At 50.2% G+C, this 18,986-nt stretch overlaps 1 protein-coding gene across 2 annotated transcripts in view; it reads right to left on the bottom strand.

Annotated features, from left to right (window-relative positions):
* Positions 1-2,012: 2,012 nt before the first annotated feature.
* The window catches only part of LOC111541933 (transcription factor Sp1), a 51,960-nt gene continuing 34,986 nt past the window's right edge, over positions 2,013-18,986 (bottom strand). The window contains exons 6-15 of one of the 2 annotated variants that reach the window (XM_023210984.1): positions 10,122-10,304; positions 9,693-9,884; positions 9,351-9,428; positions 9,020-9,138; positions 8,674-8,904; positions 4,984-5,098; positions 4,367-4,539; positions 4,014-4,161; positions 3,709-3,845; positions 2,013-2,506 (exon numbers count right to left, since the gene is read on the bottom strand). In XM_023210984.1, the coding sequence (XP_023066752.1) occupies positions 2,210-2,506; positions 3,709-3,845; positions 4,014-4,161; positions 4,367-4,539; positions 4,984-5,098; positions 8,674-8,904; positions 9,020-9,138; positions 9,351-9,428; positions 9,693-9,884; positions 10,122-10,304 (1,673 nt within the window). In that variant the 3' untranslated portion in view covers positions 2,013-2,209. The remainder of the gene's footprint in view (positions 2,507-3,708; positions 3,846-4,013; positions 4,162-4,366; positions 4,540-4,983; positions 5,099-8,673; positions 8,905-9,019; positions 9,139-9,350; positions 9,429-9,692; positions 9,885-10,121; positions 10,305-18,986) is intronic. The other variant, XM_023210985.1, reaches the window with a different exon arrangement.

Below are 18,986 nucleotides of genomic sequence, written 5' to 3'. Positions count from 1 at the left end.
GCCATTCTCCTGCCTCAGCCTCCCGAGTAGCTGGGACTACAGGCGCCAGCCACCTCGCCCGGCTAGTTTTTTGTATTTTTTTAGTGGAGACGGGGTTTCACCGTGTTAGCCAGGATGGTCTCGATCTCCTGACCTCGTGATCCGCCCGTCTCGGCCTCCCAAAGTGCTGGGATTACAGGCTTGAGCCACCGCGCCCGGCCCTAGGGCAGTGATTTTTGTTGTGTTTACCCTTCTTTCCCCAGTGCCCACCATGAGATCCCACCTTTAAAAACAAATGTTAAGGCTGGGTGTGGTGTCTCATACTTGTAATCTCAGCACTTTGGGAGCCCTAGGCAGGTGGATCCCTTGAGCCCAGGAGTTCAAAACCAGCCTGGGCAACCTGGCAAAACCCTGTCTCTATGAAAAAATACAAAAATTAGCTGGGTGTAGTGGCACGCGTCTGTAGTCCCAGCTACTTGGGAGGCTGAGGTGGGACGATCGCTTCAGCCCAGGAGGTCAAGGATGCTGTGAGCTATGATCACAGCCTGGGTAACAGAACAAGAGCTTATCTCAAAAACAAAAATAATAAACAATTTACTTTGGGAGACCAAGGTGGGCGGATCACGAGGTCAGGAGATCAAGACCATCCTGGCTAACACGGTGAAACCCTATCTCTACTAAAAATACAAAAAAATTAGCCAGCTGTGGTGGCTGGTGCCTGTAGTCCCAGCTACTCGGGAGGCTGAGGCAAGAGAATGGCATGAACCTGGGAGGCGGAGCTTGCAGTGAGCTGAGACCATGCCACTGCACTCCAGCCTGGGCGACAGAGCAAGACCCAGTCTCAAAATAAATAAATAAATAAAATTTTTTAAAAATAAACAATTTAAAATGCTGGATGCAGTGGTTCATGCCTGTAATCCCAGAACTTTGGGAGGCTGAGGAAGGAGGACTGCTTGAGCTCAGGAGTTCGAGACCAGCCTGGGCAACATAGCAAGACTTCATCTCTACAAAAAATAAAAAATTAGGCCAGATGCGGTGGGCCTGTAACCCCAGCACTTTGGGAGGCCGAGGTGGGTGGATCACAAGGTCAGGAGATCGAGACCATCCTGGCTAACACAGTGAAAACCCGTCTCTAGGCCGGGCGCGATGGCTCAAGCCTGTAATCCCAGCACTTTGGGAGGCCAAGACGGGCGGATCACGAGGTCAGAAGATCGAGACCATCCTGGCTAACACAGTGAAACCCCGTCTCTACTAAAAAAAAAATACAAAAAACAAAACGAAAACCCGTCTCTACTAAAAATACAAAAAATTAGCCAGGCATGGTGGTGGGTGCCTGTAGTCCCAGCTACTCGGGAGGCTGAGGCAGGAGAATGGCATGAACCTGGGAGGCAGAGCTTGCGGTGAGCGGAGACTGTGCCACTGCACTCTGGCCTGGGTGACAGAGTGCGACTCTGTCTCAAAAAAGAAAAAATAGGGCCGGGCGCGGTGGCTCAAGCCTGTAATCCCAGCACTTTGGGAGGCCGAGACGGGCGGATCACGAGGTCAGGAGATCGAGACCATCCTGGCTAACACGGTGAAACCCTGTCTCTACTAAAATATAAAAAAAAATTAGCCGGGCGTGTTGGCGGGCGCCTGTAGTCCCAGCTACTCGGGAGGCTGAGGCAGGAGAATGGCGTGAACCCGGGAGGCAGAGCTTGCAGTGAGCTGAGATCAGGCCACGGCACTCCAGCCTGGGCGACAGAGCGAGACTCCGTCTCAAAAAAAAAAAAAAAAAAAGAAAAAGAAAAAATAGCTGGGTATGGTGGTCCATGCCTGTGGTCCCACCTATTCAGGAGGCTGGGGTAGGAGGATCACAAGAGCCCAGGGAGGACAAGGCCGCAGTGAGCCGTGATTGTGTCATTGCACTCCAGCCTGGACAGAGACTCTGTCTCCAAAAAAAAACACCAGATAAATAAATAAAAATAAATGTTAGTGGAAGAGAAGAGAGACAAGAGGGTCCCTGGATTACAGGAATAGAGGAAGGCCCAAGGATATGCATCAGGAAAGCTGACTTTATTCTGTTTCCTGCACACCTACCCCGAGTCACTGGTCAGAACTGCTGTGGACTGGATGCCCGCAGAAGAATCCAAGGATTCGGCAGGTGGGAAAGGCAGTGATGAGGCAGACAAGACAGCTATGCAATTGCCATGTTTATGTTGGCATGTACATTGATTATACATAAACTGCATATTTACATAGGAGAAAGGGTACAGGCAGGCTGAGGATTCCTGGAACAAGGGCCTTGCTGAACATTGAAGTGGCAGGCACTCCGCTGAGGCCTACAGGGCAGGATGGTAGGGGCAGGAGTTGAAGTACAGTCTTCTGGGCAGAGAGGTGTGCAGCCACGTGGACAGCTCTCTGGAAAGGGGTGGCTCTCCTGAGGATGGGCCAAGGCAGCCAGGCGCTGCTGTACACACTCAGCCGTCAGCCGTGCTTCTGGGTCTGCATCCCAACAGTCTTCTAGGAGCTCCCCCAGCCCATCAGGGTCCTGGGAGGAATGACAGGGAGGGAGGGTTGACTCTAGGATCTTGAGTGGGCCCCAGGGTTAAAAGGCATCTTCAGTGTCCATCACTCTCCTGCTTTCAACACCCACTTCTGATCTTTCCTGGAGCCTCCCTCCTCTCCCTCTTGCTGAATTCCAGCCTTCTGAATCTTGTTCCCTATGAAACAGGCTCTGCGGGGACCTTCTGTACAGCCCACTATTTCCTCTGAGGAGCTAATATAGGTTGACAGCTTAATATGCTAATGGGAAATTACTCTCTTTCCTCTCAGAGAGCCAGAGTCTTCTGCAAGTAATGCCCAGTTTCCGTTAGCTAACTTAACACTTGTGCCGTGGAAATTTCAGATCAGGTAGCAGAAGGGACATTCTGTTAAAAAAAGTATTTGTGGCTAGGCGTGGTGGCTCACGCCTGTAATCCCAGCACTTTGAGAGGGTGAGACAGGCGGATCACGAGGTCAGGAGATTGAGACCATCCTGGCTAACATGGTGAGACCCCGTCTCTACTAAAAATACAAAAAATTAGCCGGGCACGTTGGCGGGCACCTGTAGTCCCAGCTACTTAGGAGGTTGAGGTAGGAGAATGGCGTGAACCCAGGAGGCAGAGCTTGCAGTGAGCCGAGATCGGACCACTGCACTCCAGCCTGGGCAACAGTGCGAAACTCCGTCTCAAAAAAAAAAAAAAAAAGTGTTTGTGCAAAGCCCTGAACTTTCACTGTGAGGCCACTGCTTTCATCCTTTATACCCAGAACTGCCTTTTATTGAGTCACAGCAGAAACATCATCAATGTATGACAGAATGGGGACTTATTGAACTGATTTTTGGGCTTTACTGTATTGGGAGAGCAGATGGGGCAGAACTCAGGACAAGAGCAAAGCCAAGGAGGGCATCCTGGAGAAGGGGACTGAGGAACAGGGCTAACTGATGGTAGAGAGGAGAGACAGGCTGGGCAAGGCTGAGCAGGAGGAAGGTGTGTGTCTCAGGTAGATGGAATGGACTGTGTGAGATTTAGGGTGGAAGAGGATGAACTGAGGGAGAGAGCAGGCTTGCCCAGTTCCAGCTGAGCATGAACCAAGGAGTGATGGGAGATGAGAGAAGATAGGAGTAGACAGATGCCCTGGCAGAGATGTCCTTGAAGCCCATGCCCAGCCCCCACTCTCCAGGTTCCCAGCCCAACAGCCTAGGCCTCTTACTGTAGCAAAACAGCGCCAGGTGGATGGGATGTAGGGACGCCTCCTCTCCTGCACTGCCAAGGCCCATAGCTCATCAGAGGTAGGGGTATTGCCCAGTTCTGCCTCATAGGCCAGTTGGAAGGGTGGTGGACTGCTGTCTGGAGGGAGGTAGAGGGGCTGGGTGTCAGTTAGTCCTAGGGGTGCCTACCATGTAGAAAAGGTAAGACAGGGAAGAGCAGAGCTTTCTCAGGACCAGGTCAGGTTGGGGTGAACCTAGAATGGGTAGGGAGGAGCCCAGAGGAAGGGACTGTACCACTTATCCTTACCAGGCCTCAAATCTGGGCAGCGGCTCAGTATTTCCCACAGGAGCAGAGCCAAAGAGTAAATATCAGCTCGTCGGAGGGCCATGCCCCAATCCTGTAGGTCCAGAGTCTTGTCCAAGAGCTCTGGTGCCATGTACCTCTGGGTGCCAGCCTGGAGAGCAAGGCATGAAGGGCCAAGAATCATCTCTGTGGCAACCCTCACTGCAGCAATGGTCCATGCAATATCCCCCCAACCACAGACTCAGCAATGTCCCAAATGCTATAGGTATTGCTACAACTGTTGACACACAATGGCTTCATTGCCATCAGCAGCACCACCATCATCCTGGGCCTCACCAGTTAGCCAGAGAACTCACTTCCATGATGGCAGCTGGGCCTTGTGGTTGAGTAGGGGTCCAGGCAGGGGGCTGAGTGAGGCCAGGGAGCACCAAGGCAAGGCCCAGGTCTCCAATGGCACATGATCCATCTTCCCGAATGAGCACATTCTGGCTGCTCAGATCTCGGTGGGCAATACCTGGTTTATATTGGCCTGTGGGGGAATCCAAGGTCGAAGGAAACATGGATGTTCTTCCTCCCTCTTTTTTTTTTTTTTCAGTCGGCATCTCGCTCTGTTGCTCAGGATGGAGTGCAATGTCGCAATCTCGGCTCACTGCAACCTCTGCCTCCCGGGTTCAAGCGATTCTCCTGCCTCAGCCTCCCGAGTAGCTGAGACTACAGGCACGTGTCACCATGCCTGGCTAATATTTTGTATTTTTAATAGAGACGGGCTTTCACCGTGTTAGCCAGGATGGCCTCGATCTCCCAACCTCGTGATCCGCCTGCCTCGGCCTCCCAAAATGTTGGGATTAAAGGCGTGAGCCACCGTGCCCAGCTCTTCCTCTCCCTTTTGACCCAATCCTTCCCCTCCAAACTAAGGGAGAATCAGAAACATAGCAATGTGGCTGCCTTGACTTCCTATGCCCAGCTCACCCACCATTCTGCCAGCGCTCCTCATGGAGAAATGCCAGGCCCTGGGCCAGGGACAGTGCCATCCGCAGGGAACTTCCCCAGTCACTGGTGTGCTGGGTCAAGTAGTGGTACAGGGAGCCCTGGGAAAAAACAGAGAGAAAAGGATGGTACACAAAGCTGGAGGTGGCTGATCCATCCCAGGGAGCAGAGATCAATTGACAGTCTTCTCCCTGCATCTCCCCAGCAGACAGACACACCAACGGATGCTGGCCAAGACAATAGGTAGAAGGAGTAAGACTGTGCATCAATTGACATGAAAAATAGTAACTCGAGATCAAGGTTACTAGGCACTTACTGTGGTCCAGGCCTAGTGGATGTGGCCTCCTGTAATCCTTGTGACAACCCCAGGAGGTAGGTGCTCCTGTCACACCATTTAACAAATGAGCTTTTCCTTAGAGAACTAAGGAAACTCGCTTGAAGTCAGTCGGTGAGGCAGGAGTGGAGCTTGAATCCAAGCAGTCTGACTCAAGATCACTTACTAATAACCACCACCTTATACTGACTCAGAAAATGTGGGGCAAAGACAGTAACAGAGGAGGCAGGGTAAGCTAGTCAGGGGCATCCCTCATGCCCTTGTCTGAGGTGTCAGGCATGTGTACACATAGACAGGCAGAGCCAGTAGATAACAGAGTAGCAGGTGAAGGGCAAGTGGGAATTGGAGGGAAGGGAGCAATAGAACCCCTCATTCGACAAGCGTCATCGAGAACCTTCAGTGGCCATGAGCTGTGTGCAGGCACCAAGATGGCTCAGATGAGAAGGTAAGAGATAAAGAATGCAGTAAACCCCAAGATGGGAAAATTAACCGAGTGCCAAGGGGCATAAAGCAAGAATGACTAACACTGCCTGGAGAAGTCAGAGAAATTTAAACAAACAAACAAAAAAAACAGTGGTTTTTGAGCTAGGACAGGAGGTATGTGGTCAAAGAGGGGATTTTCCATCATTCAAGATTTCGGAGGTGCAGAAGCTGTAGGGGCTGAAAAAGTCCAGGGAAGAGCCACTGCATTTGGGCACTGAAACAGGTGGTGGAGGTTGAACTACTTACAATAGGGCAAAGTGAGTTGTGGGGAGCTCTTCTACGTGGACAGAGACACACACAGTCCTGGTGGAGGGTTACCCCACCAGGAGGCAACAGACATGATGATGAGGAGCCAGCTCTAGAGTCACATAGATTCTGGGCAAATGACTTTCCTTTTCTGAGCCCCATGTGGATAATCATTCCTACCTCATAATGTGTTTGTGAAGGGTATATTTGGAAATGTTTAAAGTATGTAGCATGGCCGGGCGGGGTGGCTCACACCTATAATCCCAGCACTTTGGGAGGCCGAGGCAGGCGGATCACTTGAGGTCAGGAGTTTGAGACCAGCCTGGCCAACATGGTGAAAACCCATATCTACTAAAAATACAAAAATTGGCTGGGCGCGGTGGCTCAAGCCTGTAATCCCAGCACTTTGGGAGGCCGAGATGGGCGGATCACGAGGTCAGGAGATCGAGAGCATCCTGGCTAACATGGTGAAACCCCGTTTCTACTAAAAAATACAAAAAACTAGCCGGGCCAGGTGGCGGGCGCCTGTAGTCCCAGCTACTCGGGAGGCTGAGGCCTGGAGAATGGCGTAAGCCCGGGAGGCGGAGCTTGCAGTGAGCTGAGATCCGGCCACTGCACTCCAGCTCGGGCGACACAGAGCGAGACTCTGTCTCAAAAAAAAAAAAAAAAATTAGCCAGTCGTAAGTAGTGGCAGCATGCCTGTAATCCCAGCTACTCGTGTGGCTGAGGCAGAATTGCTTGAACCCAGGAGGCGGAGGCTGCAGTGAGCTGAGATCATGCCACTGCATTCTAACCTGGGCAACAGAATGAGACTCTGTCAAAAAAAAAAAAAAAAAAGTGGGTAGTGTAATGCCTAGCAGGAAGCAGATGGGAAATGGTATGAAAGCTTAAAAAGTCTTAAATCTTTAGCAGGCCCATAGGGCCTGGTGTGGCTGGCCTCTGCCTACCTTTTCCTCTTCTTCTTGCTCATTGCTCTCCCCTTCAAGTCACATCTTATTATTCTTATAGTTCAGTGGCCCTCTCTTCTAGCACTTAACACACTTGACATTTGACACTTGTGTTTACTTGATCCATTTCTGTCTCCCCTGCTAGTCTATAAAATCTGTAAAGGCAGGGATTGTGTTTTTTCTGGCCTCTAGCATAGTGTCTGACATATAGTTCATAATTATTTGTTGAATGAATATATGAATGAGTTTGGAGGGTTGTGCCTGAAGGTATTTCTTTTTTTTTTTGAGACGGAGTCTCGCTCTGTCGCCCAAGCTGGAGTGCAGTGGCCAGATCTCAGCTCACTGCAAGCTCCGCCTTCCGGGTTCACGCCATTCTCCTGCCTCAGCCTCCTGAGTAGCTGGGACTACAGGCGCCAGCAACCTCGCCCGGCTAGTTTTTTGTGTTTTTTAGTAGAGACGGGGTTTCACCGTGTTAACCAGGATGGTCTCGATCTCCTGACCTCATGATCCGCCTGTCTCGGCCTCCCAAAGTGCTGGGATTACAGGCTTGAGCCACTGCGCCCGGCCTTGAAGGTATTTCCTTAACATTGTTTTTTTTTTCTGGCTGGGCACAGTGGCTCATGCCTGTAATCCCAGCATTTTGTGGGGCTGAGATGGGTGGATCACTTGAGGTCAGGAGTTCCAAACCAGCCTGGCCAACATGGTGAAACTCCGTCTCTACTAAAAATGCAAAAATTAGCCAGGCATGGTGGCAGGCACCTGTAATCCCAGCTACTGGGGAGGCTTAGGGAGGAGAATCGCTTGAACCCAGGAGGCAGAGGTTGCAGTGAGCCAAGCTTATGCCACTGCACTCCAGTCTGGGCAACAGAGCAAGGCCCTGTCCCCCTCACAAAATAAAATAAAATAAAATAAATATATAAACATGTATTGTTTATGTAATGAAAAATAAAAATAAATAAAAATTATTATTATTTTGAGACAGGGTCTTACTCTGTCACCTAGGCTGGAGTGCAGTGGCACAATCTCAGCCCACTGCCATTCTTGACCTTCCCAGGCTCAGGTGCTCCTTCCACCTCAGCCTCCCAAGTAGCTGGGACCGCAGGCACATGCCATCACACCCAGCCAATTTTTTCTTTTTTGTAGAGGTGGGGTTTCACAGTGTTGCCCAGACTGTTCTTGAATTCCTGGGTTCAAGCAATCCTCCCAAGTTGGCCTCCCAAAGTGCTGGGATTACAGGCGTGTGCCACCGTGCCCAGCTTGTTACTATTTTTTGAGATGGTCTCACTTTGTCTCCCAGGCTGGAGTGCAGTGGGATGCTCACGGCTCACTGCAGCCTCAACCTCCTATGCAAAAATGATCTTTCCACCTTAGCCCCCTGAGTAGCTGGGACTATAGGTGTGCACTGCCATGCTGAGCTAATTTTGCAGTGATGGGGTTTCCTCATGTTGCCTAGGCTAGTCTTGAGCTCCTGGGCTTAGGTGATCCACCCACCTTGGCCTCTCAAAGTCCTGGGATTACAGGCGTGGGCCACCTTGCCTGGCCATTTTTAATGTCTTAGAAAAGAGAAAATCGAAAGCAGAAGCATCAACAAGGCCCAGCTGCCATGCAGCCCCCACCTCCATACATACACACAGGCACACACACATATATACTCCTTGGTGCTCACCTTGGGATGCAGTTCCAGTACCAGCAGGGGCCCAGAAAGCAGGGGGCCAGGGCCCCCCCAGCTGGCGGTGATAAATCGGACAATGTGGTCGTGCTGTAGGCCTGGAAGTTCGTACAATGCTCTCTCAGCTTGGAACTGAGCCACAGACCTCGGTGGGAAGGCCTTGATGGCAACCAGTTTGCCTTGCAGCTGCCCGGCCCAAACCACTGCATGACCTCCTTCCCGGATTACCTGGTAGGGACACTGTGCTGAGTGTGGGCCTCTGAGCTATAATAGGGCCAGGCTTCCTCCCCAGCACAACCTCCAGGAGTGCCCAGAGGATCCCTTCTCTCCCTCCCTGGGGCACCTGGGAGAAGCACAGCTCGGGCAGCTCCTGCAGCTCCACACTCCAGTCCCTGCCCAAGTCTGGCCCTGGCCTTGGCACTGGTTCACCTCGCACTCTGTAGTTCTTTCGCTGTAGCAGGACTGGAACAGAGAAGAGCCTTAGATTCAGGGTGCACATGCATGGGGACAGGAAAAGGGACTCTATGGAAAGGGAGCTTTGTGAGAGGTCATGGGAGTCTGGGAATCAAGCTATAGAGATCCCAAGACCATGGGGTCAGGGGTGCCTAGAGAGGGATCAGAGCTTTGGGGACAATGTCTTGGGGTCACAAGGGAGGGATGGGGTGGATTAGTACCCAAGATGATGCTGCCCAGCAGCAGCAGGAGGAGGAGGAACAGCCCCAGCAGCACCAGTGCCATCCAGATGGACTCACCTGGACATCAAGGCAAGAATGCAGGCTGGCAAGCACTGACCCAAACCTGCTCTCTGCTGTTCCCCTCCTGAGAGCTTGCTTCTCAACCCACCCCCACCCTGGTCACAAGACCCCTTATCTCCCAGTCACCAGGGCAACCAACTTCCCAAGGCCAGGAGGAGGAAAGTGTGGGGTGGGAGTAGGGTGAGAACTGGCCCTGGTTCCACCTCTCATCCTAACCTGGGCCCCAGCCCCCACCAGCCTTCAGTACCCTTGGGTGGCTACCTGGGGCAGCCTGGGGACCCTGGGTGCCAGGAGTCCCAGGGCTCCCTGGAGGAGGCAGATGGCTGTAATTGGCATTGCAGAAGTCAGTGCCACAGGAGCAGGTGAAGAGAGTGGAGCCAGGGCTGGGGTGGGCTCGGGGACTTGGGTCACAGTGGAGGGACTCACAGCCTGGCTCATCACTGTCTCGGCATCCTGATGGGGTGGGATTAGGGAAAGAGGAGAGAAAGGGGAAAAAGGGAGAAAGCACAATGGCGTGTGGAAACAGAGGATAAATCCCTTCTCTATCAGAGGCATCCCTTCCATCTCTCATGGGCTTTTCTTTCCCACCACATGTTCTATTTCTCCCCTTCCCCCTTGGTTGCCACCCACACCCCAGGATGTGTCTGTCTCCCACTCTAGCTATCACCTGCCATATACTTTGCCATTCACCTTGCATTTCCACCTGTGCCCGGTCTTGGGTCAGGTTCCAGATCCCAAAGCAGCAGCGGCTGTAGAGGCAGCGGATAGCTCTAGGGAGCTCTGGGCCTGATTCTAGCAGCTCTCCCAGTGTCTTTGTGCTTCCCTGCACTCCAGGGGCCTCAAAGAACACACAAGTTCGCCTGTTTGGGGGTGCTGAGGCCCAGGGTGGGGAAAGGAAAGGATTCGAGATGGGAGTGAATGCAGAGGCAAAAAAGTGGCCAAAAGAACAGAAAAAACATGTTCCACATCCCAGCGTCAGTATGGTAAAGCCACAGGAGGAAGCAGGGTCAGCAGAGGGCTGGAACCTGAGCCCCGCCATGGGGACATATGGCTCTGTCCTTCACCCTCACTCACCCAGCCCACTCACCACTCTTCCAAAGGGGTGGCTCTTGCTTCAAGCGCCCCTTTCCCTTGCTGGATGGATGGAAAGACCCTTCCCCTCCCTGTAGACGCTTACCTTCCACAGCTGTGGGAAGTAATGCCCAAAGCCCCAGAGACCCTAGCATCTTGCTGGAGGATGGCAGCAGCAGAAGGAGGCGAGCATGAGCCAGCACAGCTGCCCCTGGCCAAAGCTTTCTTCAGATACAGGGCATCCTGGGGCTTCTGATCCCTCAGTCCCCAACTCCGCCCCCCTCATTCTATCCCAGCCTCTGTGGGGGAGAAGGCTGCTGTGGGGGAGAGGGTGGGTGTGGGGAAAGCAGGGAAAGAAAGGGAGGAGCAGAGAACCAATCTCATATCCTTTTCTCTCCTGCAACCTCCTCTTTGCTCTGCATAGTGGGAGGAGGGGACCTTGCAGGCCCAGCTGAGAACCCAGTGATGCCTAATTTCAAATCTTTGCCCTTTCCTGACCTTGGGAGAAGATGCTGGACTCTGTTGACTCTTCTCAGGAGGAAACTAAGGTGAGGTCAAATGCTTAGAGCCATTCAGCTCTGGCCAAGATCCCTTCTAGCCTAAGATCCCTTTCTATTCAGGGTTCATATTCTCAGCTCCTTGGGCAGAGGAAGGCCTCACAGCCCATATTAGAGGTTACCTTGTTTTCCAACTTAAGAATCAGAAAGTACATAAAACTTACCTGAATTTTTAAAAAAACACATTGAAAACAGTAACAATGGTAAATTTTGCTATGTGGATTTCACTTCAAAAAAAAAAAATCACATTGGTTCACAAGCTGAACAAATAACCATTATTAAGGAGGAAGTTCTTATCAAGCACCTACTATATTCTGGGTCACAGCTAGGGCTATGCATTTTACAATCATCTCATCTAATTCTCCCCTGAAATATTTATTATTATTATTATTTTATTTATGTTTTGAGACTGAGTCTTGCTCTGTCACCAGGCAGGAGTGCAGTGGTGCCATCTTGGCTCACTGAAACCTCCCACTCCCTGGTTCAAGCAGTTCTCCTGCCTTGGCCTCCCGAGTAGCTGGGATTACAGGCACATGCCACCATGCCCAGCTAATGTTTGTATTTTTAGTAGAGACAGGGTTTCACCATGTTGGCCAGGATAGTCTCAATCTCGTGACCTCGTGATCTGCCCGCCTCGGCCTCCCAAAGTGCTGAGATTACAGGTGTGAGCCACTGTGCCTGGCCTATTATTTTTATTATTTCCACTTTATAGATAAGAAAATTGAGCTTAGGTAAGTCGCCCAAAGTCATTCAGCTAGAAAATAGCAGAGCTGGAATTTGAACTTAGGCAGGTCTGACTCCAAAGTCCAGGTTCTATGTTCTATTCCTTTTTTTTTTTTTTTTTGAGACGGAGTCTTGCTCTGTCACCCAGGCTGGAGTGCAGTGGAGAGATCTCAGCTCACTGCAAGCTCCGCCTCCCGGGTTTACGCCATTCTCCTGCCTCAGCCTCCCCAGTAGCTGGGACTACAGGCGCCCGCCATCTCTCCCGGCTAGTTTTTTTTTTGTATTTTTTTAGTAGAGACGGGGTTTCACCGCGTTAGCCAGGATGGTCTCGATCTCATGACCTCGTGATCCGCCCGTCTCGGCCTCCCAAAGTGCTGGGATTACAGGCTTGAGCAACCGCGCCGGGCCTATTCTTATTTTTAATTATTATTTTTGTACTTTTATTAGAGATGGGGTTTCACCATGTCACCATGTTGGCCAGGATGGGGTCGATTTTTTTTTTTTTTTTTTTTTTTTGAGACGGGGTCTCATTCTGTCGCCCAGGCTGGGGTGCAGTGGCGCGATCTCGGCTTACTGTAAGCTCCACCTTCCAGGTTCACGCCATTCTCCTGCCTCAGCCTCTCGAGTAGCTGGGACTACAGGTGCCCACCACCATACTGGGCTAATTTTTTGTATTTTTAGTAGAGACGGCGTTTCTCCGTGTTAGCCAGGATGATCTCAATCTCCTGACCTCGTGATCCACCCGCCTCGGCTCCCAAAGTTCTGGGATTACAGGCGTGAGTGATCCCTCTGCCTTAGCCTCCCAAAGTGCTGGGATTGCAGGCGTGAGCCACCGCACCAGGCCGGCTGTATTCTTTGTATTACACCATACTGCCTGAAAGACGTACAAAATTCAACAATGAAAAAAAAATAACTACTTAGTACTATACTTGGACATTTGAATTTAAATTGAGAAAATATGCATCATTACCTGCCAACATGCTACCAACTAAAAAGGGAGGATACAGTTCAAACTATCACCACCGGCCGGGCGCGGTGGCTCAAGCCTGTAATCCCAGCACTTTGGGAGGCCGAGACGGGCGGATCGCGAGGTCAGGAGATCGAGACCATCCTGGCTAACACGGTGAAACCCTGTCTCTACTAAAAAATACATAAAACTAGCTGGGCGAGGTGGCGGGCGCCTGTAGTCCCAGCTACTCGGGAGGCTGAGGCAGGAGAATGGCATAAGCTCAGGAGGCAGAGCTTGCAGTGAGCTGAGATCCGGCCACTGCACTCCAGCCTGGGCGACAGAGCCAGACTCCGTCTCAAAAAAAAAAAAACAAAAAAACAAAAAAAAAAAAACTATCACCACCAGAGGTCAGCAGAGGAGAAATTCCCTGCTGCGGTGAGAGGGCAGAAAGTACCTCCTCTGATGACTAATACATATAGTACACCTCCTACATTTACTAAGCTGCAGGAACTATAAAATGTGAAGGGCGGGCACAGGATGTGAAGAATTTCAGCATGGAGGTGGGAGAGGACTATGGCTTGTTCTGCAATAGAGACAGAGGAGTCCAACTCCACCAGACTCTTTCCCAGAGTAATAAACAGAAATAGGTAATCACTTCCACCCCTGTGAGCCACTGGTTCATTGAGAATTAGAGTCAGAGGGGACTTGTTCTCTGTTTCCCTAGCTTTCTGTTGCCCTAGTGGCTGCCTGAAAACCCTTTCTTGGAATGATGGGGCTTAGACCAAGGATGATAGTCCGAGTACTGACGTTTTTTTTTTTTTTGTTTGTTTGTTTGTTTGTTTGTTTTTAAGAGGAAGTCTCACTCTGTCGCCCAGGCTGGAGTGCAGTGGCGCGATCTCGGCTCACTGCAACCTCTGCCTCCCGGGTTCAAGCGATTCTCCTGTCTCATCCTTCTGAGTAGTGGGATTACAGGTGTGTGCATGCCTGGCTAATTCTTGTATGTTTAGTAGGGACAGGGTTTCACCATGTTGGCCAAGCTGGTCTCAAACTCCTGACCTCAGGTAATCCACCCGCCTGGGCCTCCCAAAGTGCTGGGATTATAGGCAGGAGCCACTGCGCCCAGCTTGAGTACTGAATTTTTGATTCTGGGGTCTTTCTTCTGGGGAACCTGCATGAAAGGAAGAGATAGTAAAAGTTCCAGTAGTCGTGTAACAGCAGCGGGAGGAATGACCAGGGATAGAGATAGCCGCCCATCCTTCCTTGGACCCTTCCAGGAGTCTGCAGGACCTTGCCAGGGAGGTGGAATGTTGTGCTTCCAGCTACTTTCCTTCACTGGCTCCCAGATCAGGTAAGTCTGGGGTGGTGTGTGTGGTGGGGGTTGAGGGGAAATTTGAAGGTGAAATAGCTTCTTGTGTCTGGAATGTCTCAGGAGACTATCTCCTCCAGAGTGGGAGCAGGGTAAGGATCAGGCAGAAAGGCAGTCTCCTCACCCAAAGCTTTGGATAACTAATTCTTTCCAAGACAGAAACATTCCAGTCAGGTTTATGGGAACTATACCTGCTCTGGGCTGTTAGGTTTTAGAGTTAAGATGGTGATAGAGGCTGGGCGCTGTGGTTCATGTCTGTAATCCCAGTACTTTGGGAGGCCAGGAGTTTGAAACTAGCCTGGGCAACATGGTGAGACCCCCATCTATATTATTAAAAAAAAAAAAAAAAAAAAGCATTTCCGTTTTTTTTTTTTTTTTTTTTTTGAGACGGAGTCTTGCTCTGTCGCCAGGGCTGGAGTGCAGTGGCCGGATCTCAGCTCACTGCAAGCTCCGCCTCCCGGGTTTACGCCATTCTCCTGCCTCAGCCTCCGGAGTAGCTGGGACTACAGGCGCCCGCCACCTCTCCCGGCTAGTTTTTTGTATTTTTAGTAGAGACGGGGTTTCACCGTGTTAGCCAGGATGGTCTTGATCTCCTGACCTCGTGATCCGCCCGTCTCGGCCTCCCAAAGTACTGGGATTACAGGCTTGAGCCACCGCGACCGGCCGCATTTCCTTTTTTTTGAGACGGAGCCTCACTCTGTCACTCAGGCTGGAGTAAAGTGGTGCAATCTCCGCTTACGGCAACCTCCGCCTCCTAGGTTCAAGCAATTCTCCTGCCTCAGCCTCCCAAGTAGCTGGGATTACAGATGCCTTCCACCACGCCTGGCTAATTTTTTGTATTTTTAGTACAGATGGGGTTTCACCATGTTGGCCAGGCTGGTTTCAAACTCCTGATCTCAGGTCATCCACCGCCTAGGCCTTCCAAAGTGCTGGGATTACAGGCGTGAGCCACTCCACCAGGCCAAAAAAAAAAACGTATTTCATTAAATGCTGGGCCTACAAAGATAGAGATGTGATTACTGCCCTCTGGGAACTCATAGTGTAGAAATGCAGGCAGATATATGGACAAGCAACCAGAAAACTGTGTTTCCTACTAGGGGCATGAGCAAAGAGCTATACAAATAGATCAAGTAAGCTAATTTTGCCTAGGGCATACAAGAAAGGTGCCCAGAGTTTCACAGAGAAGGGGATATTTAAATAGTCCCAAAGGTAAACACAATGGTAAGAGGAGAACAGTTGTTCTAAGCAAAGGGAATGGCAAGAGTAAAGGCACAGAGAGGTAAACACAAAGGCTTGTGTGTTAGAGGTGGAAGGAGTGAGGAGGAAGCAGTATGAGATACGAGACAGAAAATCACCTCAGAGAGAGATGGACCAAATTGGAAAGGTTTTCAATTCTGTATCAAGGAGCTTAGACTTTCCCAAAAAGCAAAATATTTTAGGCTGGGGCCTGGTGGCAATTGGAAGATGGATGACTACTGGGGTTTGGAGAGATCAGTTGCAAGACCTAAGCAGTAAACAAAGTGAGTACTGAGACAGTGGAAATGAAAATAAAAGAGGAGGCCGGACGCGGTGGCTCATGCCTGTAATCCCAGCACTTTGGGAGGTTGAGACGGGCAGATCTCGAGGTCAAGAGATCAAGCCCATCCTGGCCAACATGCTGAAACCCCGTCTCTACTAAAAATACAAAAATTAACCAGGCGTGGTGGCACGCGCCTGTAATCCCAGCCACTCAGGAGGCTGAGGCAGGAGAATCGCTTGAACTCAGGAGGCAGAGGTTGCAGTGAGCCAAGATCACGCCACTGCACTCCAGCCTGGAGACAGAGCGAGACTCCATCTCAAAAAAAAAAAAAAAGAGGAAAAATTTGATATATATTGTATAGGTAATGTTGACAGGATTGGTACTTAAATGAATATTAGTAGGTGAAAGGGGAACTAAAAGATGATTCTGAGGTTTCAAGTATGAGTGATCAAGGAGCAGTGGGTGATATTATTTAGGGAGATGTGAAAGACAAAGAATTATTTCCCTTTCTACCATGTTGAATTCATCTGGAGGACATCCAGATGAAAATGTCTAGCAAGCAGACTTCCAGGTCAAGAGAAAAGTTAGGGCTCACGATTTGGGAGTCATCAATGTGGACATAATCTAATGTTTAGAGTGGATGGGACTTGTTTAAGGGGGAAAAAGGTAGAGAAAGGAAAGGACACAAGACAGGGAACACAAACAGTAAAGAGACACAGGAAGAAGTGGCTATGAAGGAGACTAAAAAATACAGAAATGTGCCACACATGGCAGCTCACACCTGTAATCCCAACACTTTGGGATGCTGAGGCAGGCAGATCACCTGAGGTCAGGAGTTCGAGACCAGCCTGGCCAACACGATGAAACCTTATCTCTACTAAAAATACAAAAATTAGCTGGGCATGGTGGCGGGTGCCTGTAATCCCAACTACTCAGGAGGCTGAGGCAGAAGAATTGCTTGAACCCAGGAGACAGAGGTTGCAGTGAGCCAAGATCATGCCACTGCACTCCAGCCTGGGTGACAGAGTGAGACTCTGGCTCAAAAAAAAAAAAAAGAAAAAGAAATGCTGAAGGAGAACCAAGAGTGTATCAGTGTCACATTCTATGGGAAGAAAGCTCTAAGATATAGTAGTCAAAAGTAGCACATTGAAGCAGTGAGGTCTAAGAGGTTAATGACTGAAAGATCACCAGAGCTGGCATCCAGATGGTTGACGCTACTGGGAAATTTTCTGGTAAATGATGGATGCTGAACAAAGTAGCCTGGGCCAGGTGCAGTGGTTCATGCCTGTAATCCTAGCACTTTGGAAGGCCAAGGCAGATGTGAATCGCTTGAGCTCATGAGTTCCAGACCAGCCTGGGCAACATGGCGAAACTCTGTCTCTACAAAAAATACAAAAATTAGTCGGGTGTAGGCCGGGCGCGGTGGCTCATGCCTGTAATCCTAGCACTTTGGGAGGCCAAGGCGGGCGGATCACAAGGTCAGGAGATCGAGACCATCCTAACACAGTGAAACCCTGTCTCTACTGAAAATACAAAAAATTAGCCGGCCATGGTGGTGGGCACCTGTAGTCCCAGCTACTCGGGTGGCTGAGGCAGGAGAATGGCATGAACCTGGGAGGCGGAGCTTGCAGTGAGTCGAGATTGCACCACTGCACTCCAGCCTGGGCGACAGAGTGAGATTCCATCTCAAAAAACAAGAAAAAAGAAAAATTAGTCAGGTGTGATGGCACGCACCTGTAGTCCCAACTACTTGGGAGGCTGAGGTGGGAGGATAGGTTGAGCTTAGGGGATGGAGGTTGCAGTGAGGCAAGATGAGAGTGATGCCACTGCACTCCAGCCTGGGTGATAGAACTAGACCTTGTCTCGGAAAAACAAAACAAAACAAAACAAAACAGGCCAGGCACAGTGGCTAACGCCTGTAATCCCTGCACTTTGGGAGGCCGAGGCAGGCGGATCATCTGAGGTCAGGAGTTCAAGACCAGCCTGGCCAACATCGTGAAACCCCATTTCTATTAAAAATACAAAAATTAGCCAGGCATGGTGGCGCGTGCCTGTAATTCCAGCTACTCGGAAGGCAGAAACAGGAGAATTGCTTGAACTCGGGAGGTGGAGGTTGCAGTGAGCTGAGATTGCGCCACTGCACTCCAGCCTGAGTGACAGAGCAAGACTCCATCCCAAAAAACAAAAACAGAAAAACAAAAGCAAACCCACAAAGTAGCCTGAGGATTGAATAAAGGAAGAGAAAAATGAGTGTAAACTACTTTCACTAACTTTGGAAATGGAAAAAACTAATCAGTAGCTTGAAGAGGAAGCTGAGGTTTTTCAAAATGGGGGAAGGGGGAATGCTTGAACATGCTTTTTTTTTTTTTTTGAGACAGCTCTGTTGCCTAGGCAATGTGTAATGGCGCGATCTCGGCTCACTGCAACCTCCATTTCCCAGTTCAAGCAATTCTCCTCCCTCAGCCTCCAAGTAGCTGTGATTACAGATGCCAGCTCCCACGCCTGGCTACGTTTTTGTAATTTTTATTGAGAGAGTGTTTCGCCATGTTGGCCAGCCAAGTCTCAAACTCCTGACATCAGGTAATCCACCCAGCTCAGCCTCCCAAAGCGCGCCCGGCCAGAACATGCTTATAGGCTGACAAAAGGTAACAATGGTTGCAGCTGGGAAAATTTGAGCAAAATAGTACTGGATTATAATCCATGTATAAAAGAAATACACATTAACACATACTAATATAAATTGACTAAATGAGGGAGAAGAGACAAACCTCCCTTTCTTACAGAATTCCACCATAAGCTTGGGAAACTGGGAGGAAAAAAAAATCCAGATAATAGATGTAGATATCACCCTCTAGGAGGTAAGGTCATGTGTTAACAATGGGGAAAACACCAGACAAACCCAGATTGGGGGATATTCTACAGGATATCTGGGCAATACTCCCAAAGACTGTCGAGGTCATGAAAAAAAGGGAAAGACTGAGAAACTCTGAGCCAACTGGGGAGACATGACGAGTAAATGCTATGTGGTACCCTGGGATGGATCCTGGAACAGAAAGAACACATCAATGGAAAAACTAATGAAACCCATAGTCTGGAGTTTAGCTAATGTAATGTACCAATGTCAGTTTCTCTGTTTTTTTTGAGACAGTCTCGCTCTGTCGCCCAGGCTGGAGTGCAGTGGCATGAACTCAGCTCACTGCAAGCTCCGCCTCCTGGGTTCACGCCATTCTCCTGCCTCTGCCTCCCAAGTAGCTGCAACTACAGGCGCCCACCACCACGCCCGGCTAAGTTTTTGTATTTTTAGTAGAGACGGGGTTTCACCATGTTAGCCAGGATGGTCTCCATCTCTTGACCTCCTGATCTGCCCACC

The sequence above is a fragment of the Piliocolobus tephrosceles genome, chromosome 10 (genome assembly GCF_002776525.5).
Source record: "Piliocolobus tephrosceles isolate RC106 chromosome 10, ASM277652v3, whole genome shotgun sequence".
Lineage (NCBI taxonomy): Eukaryota > Metazoa > Chordata > Mammalia > Primates > Cercopithecidae > Piliocolobus > Piliocolobus tephrosceles.
The sequence above is the reverse complement of the archived record's forward strand: the minus strand, read 5'-3'. Positions and strand labels throughout refer to the sequence as shown.